Here is a 6288-nt window from a genome sequence, read left to right as displayed (position 1 = left end):
GCCTAGAGTTATACATCATATGCATAGAGTTATACATTATATGACTAAAGTTATACAATTTTGGACTAAAGTTTTACAAATATGGACTAAAGTTATACATATGAAGGACTAGAGTTATACAAAAATGGACTAAAGTTATACAATTATGGACTAAAGTTATACAACTATGGACTAAAGTTATACAAAAATTGGACTAAAGTTATACAAAAATGAACCAAAGTGACTAGAGTTATACATTATATGACTAGAGTTATACAAACTGTGACTAGAGTTATACATTGTATGACTAGAGTTATACATTTTTTTTTATTGTTATTTGATTTAAGAAAATGACTAAAAAATGATAACTAACAAAATAAAAGACAACTAAAATAAAATAAAAGAAAAAAAAAAATAATAAATGGAAAAAACAACTAAAAACATACAAATTAATACAAAACGAAAAAAAAAAAAAAACGAGTTGAAAAAAAAAAAAAAAAAAAAAAAAAAATCGGCGGCGGTGGGCGGCGGTGGGGTGGCGGCGGTGGGGTGGTGGGTGGTTAATTGGTGTCGGGTGGGGTGGTGGTGGGTGGTGGTGAATGAGGAAGAGAGGAATGAATGATTTATTTGAGTTTTTTGATTTATTTGGATTTTTGGGTTTTTTATTTATTTGGATTTTTGGGTTTTTTTTATTTATTTGGGTTTTTTTTTGGAGTTTGAGAGAAGAGAGAAATGAAATGTGTAAGATGAAAGAGAAATGGATGAGTGGAAAAGAATTATAAAGTAAATTAGTGATTAATTAGAGTGGATTAGTGAAGGAGGAGAGAGATGGTGAGATTAGCTTTATAAACACACTTTTTGGGGTTGATCTCATCCTCCATTTCCTCCATCCATCCAATGGCTCATAATAGAACTTATGGACTCAAAATAAATGTGGACCTTAGTTGATCTCTTCTATATATATATATATATATATATATATATATATATATATATATATATATATATATATATATAAATATATATACACAGTAGAGTACCGGTTCATGGAGATCGCCTCGAGGCTCAAGAATTATCCTGAAGAAGCTGGGGAGGTTATGAGAATGATCATCAATTGCCATGAAGGAACCTGTAAATCTTGCTTAGTTTTTTTTCTTTTTTTACTGTTGAAGTGTTGTAACAAAGGTAAATAACAAGTCTTTTCTGTAGTAAAAAACCTGAAGCTTCTAGATGTTGAGGATGTAAAATGAATACAATTCTTATTGGTCATTTGTTTAATTTAATTTTCGATATCTTATTTATGTACCTTTTTAAACAATGAAAGTTTTTAATGGGTAATTTGATCACATGTATGATGTATCCATTATACTCTATTTTTCATCCACTAACCACTATTATAATAGTCGATCTTTCTTCAGAGTTCAGACGGGTCATTTTAGCCTAAAACAAAAAAATGGGATTTTGAGATCATTTTAGGGGGAAATGTGATCACTTTTGAAAAACAATTTAGCATAGCTATAACACTAGTTAGCTAGACTATTGTAGTTACAAAAAACCATAAAATCGTAACAAAATCTTGTTTTTTGTTAAGACGGAAATGGTCCGATTGAAAGAAGAATTTCTGCCACCCCAAATGGTCCTACATGTAACCAAAACAAATAAGTTCCTAGGAGCTTTCTTTCATGGCCTTTAGATCAACAGACCATGTACTAAATACCATTGTTCCCAAAACAACGTTACATTTTCAAGTGTTAATCGTCAATCAATATTACTTCAACCACCTCCTCCGGAGATCTTGTGGGACTACTCGGACCAGCAACAACCTCAACATCCGATACTGTAGATGAGCACCGGATTATTTCAACTTGGAACAGACGTTTGGCAACATTGATCAACTCGAAAACACATATATCACCAACTCGTAAATTGTTGTCCAATGCATACTTCCTCCAGCCTGCACTCAACTTCATAAACTTTGGTGTATTGCCTTCACATCGAATAGGCCATGTATCACCGTTTGCATTTTGAAGTGTACAGCTCCCTCGAGTTTTTATCAAATACTTCTCAGCAAACTTCACTGGTACACACTGCCGCACCAAATCAAAACATACAACTTTTAAGTAACTTTTTTCGTATTACTCCCTTCATCTCATTTATATGGTTTATTTTTCAGTTTACTTCGAGCAATCAAATTCTTACCACGTAAAACATATAACGCACGTAAGATGGTTGCACTAGGACGGTAAAAGAAGGGTTTTCAAATTGATAGGAATTAATCTTCCTAATGTCCATACGGGTGACGGTTCCGAATTTCCTTTTATATTGTTCAACCAAAGCAAGCATCCCATTTTCTGCAACAAAGTTGAGTAAACCTATATTAGATCAGAAATAAGGATAAACAAGATAACCAAGGGTTAGTACTTAGTAGTAGTCCATATCCGACCAAAAATTCTTGTATAAAGCGGCCTTACATAAGACTTGGTGTAAAACGAGTATTTGGGAATCACTTTTAAAAGTTATGTAACCATATTGTTTGTTGTAGATCCTAGTGTAAAACCGCCTCACAAAAGATCAGTTGATATCCGAAAACATTAGGTAAGAAAACAGAGAACCTTTTGATGAACAGCTAGGAGAACAAGAGTTAGTCTTGGTGTGAGTTTCACTCACTGTCTTCCCGACTTCGGTGTCTTGAGGATCAAGAGGGTACTCAATCTCGCAGGCGGTCATGTCAAAAATAAACATATTGAACTGAGACATTCCTCTATAAGTGAACATCAAGAAATGGCCATGACATATTGAATAATAGTTCACAAATTCATGCCACCCATCTTTAAACCATGCTCTCCCATTTTCTTTCAGTAATTTGACATTCCACGTCTTACCGGTCGGAATCTTGAGACTTACAACATCCATAAAATCATTCCCATATTCAGCCATAAACTGATAGATTTAGAGAGAATTATGAAACGGTTTTTATCATTAAGAATTGCATAAATTATAATTACAAGTATTGAGGTATTTATACACAAATAAACAAGAGAAACCTAAGCAGGGGCGTCTCAAAACCGTCCGAGGCCCGGTGCGAAAATAGAAAAGGAGGCCCTATAAATTACAGTATTACACTCGAAACTTTATAAAAATAATGAACATACTGTCAATAAAACTTGTAAATTTAATTACGAAAACCTTCGACAAAATACATCATAAATAATTCAGTGAAATCAACCAATATCTACAGAATTATGATAATGCTCAAGTAAATCTAACTACTCGCAATTATTTTGATTAGCATAATTAATCCAAAATTAGTGAAAATAGAAGGAGATATGCCCTGAAAATCGAAAGTATGCCTAATTACTTTAGGCGTTAAAATGTTATCACTGCAATTTAAAGGTCATGTGGTCAACATTGCAACAGTGGAGGAGCAGATATCAGTCCGACTCCATGCCATCACTAAATTTTCCAGACCCATATAAAGAATTAATCAAAATAATTACTTGTATGAATTACAAACTAAATTTTGGTTTGATCCATCTGATAAAGAATCGACCAAAATTATAATGAATTAACCCGAATAATCTTAAATTACTAACAATCTTAAATTACAAACGAATTAAAACTAAAATTCATAAAATTAGAGAGCAATTTCTACCTTATCTTCAGATTATTTCGTCTTTGTAAACCATACGACTTGAAATAGATGAACAAGATCTTTTATCCGGCGGGTAATTTGATTGAAGGGTAATTGAGAGATGAGAAGTGATGGCAAATCTCTGTCATCATATTTGTGTGAAGACTCAAAAGATATAATATATCAGAAATTTATTGGAGTTATTATTTGGGAATTAGAAGCGTGGAAATCTCAAAGGACATATTGGGAAGGAGAAAATTAAGGAGTGAATGAGTGATTTTACCAATATCTCAGTTGTAATTTTATTTTATTTTATTTTTTATTTTATTATTTTTTTTTACACTGAGAAGGATTATGAACTTGGGCCAAAAATTTGGAGGCCCAGTTCGACCGCCCTGGGCTGCCCTGGGCCTTAGACGCCCCTGAACCTAAGCTAGGGTTAGGGCCGTGTACTCCCTTGATAAGCAAGGTAATGATAACAATTTTCCTAAACTACAAATATACGATTACAAGAGTTATAGCAAAAGATATAAATACAATATATATTAAGATTAGAAGAGAATAATAGAAATATCTAGAATATAGACGTAATATTCTTTACACGTCCCCGCAAGACGGACGGTCGAAGAGTAAGGCCGATCTTGAAGAGCAGGAACTGAAACTGGTACCGATGCATGGATGGTGCGAGACTTCGAGATGACAACGGTCAGAGAAGAAGTTGAGGGATGGGATGAAATATAAATGAAACAAACGTGGGGGTAAGCTAGCAAGAGAGCTAGTGAATGAATGGATACCAAAGTGTAATTTAGAAGAGAATTGAGATTGTAAATATTGTGACAAGAGAAAATGACGACAATATTTTTTTTTTATTTTTTTTTTGTTTCTTTTGAAAAATAAGGTGAATATAGAGCAAAGTTTGTATGGGTGGCAGAGGTTTGGACATGGTGGTGGTGGTGGGTTGGAGAGGATGAATATGAATGTGAAGTTTGTCCGACGTTGGGATAGAAGTAGAAAGAAACTTGTGTATTTGTTTTGTTTTAAAGCAAAGGGAGAAAATTGGGTAAGAAAAATTTTGGAGGGTGCAAGGTAGTGGTTAGACTGACGGTGCAAGCGTGAAATAGATGGGTGTAGTGAGCAAAGGCGGGGTTGCAGTGATTGCTTGGGTCCGAGCCATGGTGGCTCGAATTGGGTTATTGGAAAAATTTGGCAGATTGGGTTTTGCCGAGGTTTGAAACCAATTAATTCACTTCTCTCTCTAGCTTTAGAAATTAAAGGGGTTGCCAAGAAAGTGAAGGTGTATGAGATAAGAAATCAGGAAAGACGGAGACAGGTTGTAAAGAGATTGACTAAATTTTTTTTTTTTTTTGTTTGTTTGTTTAGGAGAACGATAAAGTTAAAAAGGGTGGTCGTGTGAATGACCAAGTTTGTAAAAGGGTGGTCATGTGGATGACCAAAATTGTAAGGGTGGTCATGGGTGACCAAGTAAGGGATGGCCGAATATTTGATCGGATTTATAAAGGGGTGGTTGCGTGGGCAACCAAAGTTGCAAAGAGTTGTCGAGATGACGACAAACTGTGGTGCGGGTTTTGTTATGGCAGAACGGTGGTGGCCAAATTTCTTGTGGTGGCTAGAAGGGTGGTGCCTTAGTATTGGATTTGACACTAAAGAGTAACCGAGTTAGGGTTTGCCGTAACGGCAAGATGTATGGGCGACATGAAGTTTAACACAATCATATTAATAACAATTGTGGTTGGTTGGTACAAAATTTGGTGGGTAAGATGCAATTTTTGTGACGGCCGAGAAGGTATGGCCAAGTTTTAAAAGTGATTGAGACGGTTGTGACCATATTATGGTGTTTGTTTGATGCAATTCTCGGGTGATGGCAGCGGAAGAGGGTAGATTTTCAGTGGAGCAAAGTCAGGTTTTGGATAGGTGGGTGGTTGCTTCTCCCGAAAATGGATCTACTCTGAGGGGTTAACCTCTATCAAGAGCACGAGGCTCTGATACCAGGCCATGATAGATTTAGAGAGAATTATGAAACGGTTTTTATCATTAAGAATTGCATAAATTATAATTACAAGTATTGAGGTATTTATACACAAATAAACAAGAGAAACCTAAGCTAGGGTTAGGGCCGTGTACTCCCTTGACAAGCAAGGTAATGATAACAATTTTCCTAAACTACAAATATACGATTACAAGAGTTATAGCAAAAGATATAAATACAATATATATTAAGATTAGAAGAGAATAATAGAAATATCTAGAATATAGACGTAATATTCTTTACATAAACTTAATAGGAATTCCCTGATACAATCATACAATTACTCCAGATTAGTGTCCGCTGAATGTATTCTTAGTGAAGATTATTTTAATCAAAGGAACCTAATTAACAGGATAGCAAAGTTATTCAACTTTGGCTTTCATACGTTTGTTCAATATATGTATATTGAACAAACGTATGAAAATGACTTGGAAGGAGAGAGTACGACTTTAGTGTAGTATGTACCAGTTTATAAAGATCGCCTCGAGGCTCGAGAATTATCCTGAAGAAGCTTGGATAGTTATGAGAATGCTCATCTATATCCATGGAGGACATTGTAAATCTTGTTCAGTTGTTTTCTAGAGTTTTGACTTTCAAGTGATTAACAAGCTGTGTAATGTGTATAATGGAT

General features: G+C 34.7%; 1 protein-coding gene across 1 annotated transcript; it reads right to left on the bottom strand.

Annotated features, from left to right (window-relative positions):
- Window positions 1-1545: 1545 nt before the first annotated feature.
- LOC141655960 (B3 domain-containing transcription factor VRN1-like) lies at window positions 1546-3898 on the bottom strand. The gene is made up of 4 exons (XM_074462939.1): window positions 3632-3898; window positions 2592-2919; window positions 2179-2330; window positions 1546-2066 (listed from the first exon to the last, which is right to left on the bottom strand). The coding sequence occupies exons 2-4, from the start codon at window positions 2914-2916 to the stop codon at window positions 1731-1733; spliced, it is 813 nt and encodes a 270-aa protein (XP_074319040.1). The 5' UTR covers window positions 2917-2919; window positions 3632-3898; the 3' UTR covers window positions 1546-1730.
- Window positions 3899-6288: the final 2390 nt, after the last annotated feature.

This window comes from Silene latifolia, chromosome 5 (genome assembly GCF_048544455.1).
Source record: "Silene latifolia isolate original U9 population chromosome 5, ASM4854445v1, whole genome shotgun sequence".
Taxonomy (NCBI): domain Eukaryota; kingdom Viridiplantae; phylum Streptophyta; class Magnoliopsida; order Caryophyllales; family Caryophyllaceae; genus Silene; species Silene latifolia.
This window is presented reverse-complemented; position numbering and strand designations above follow the sequence as displayed.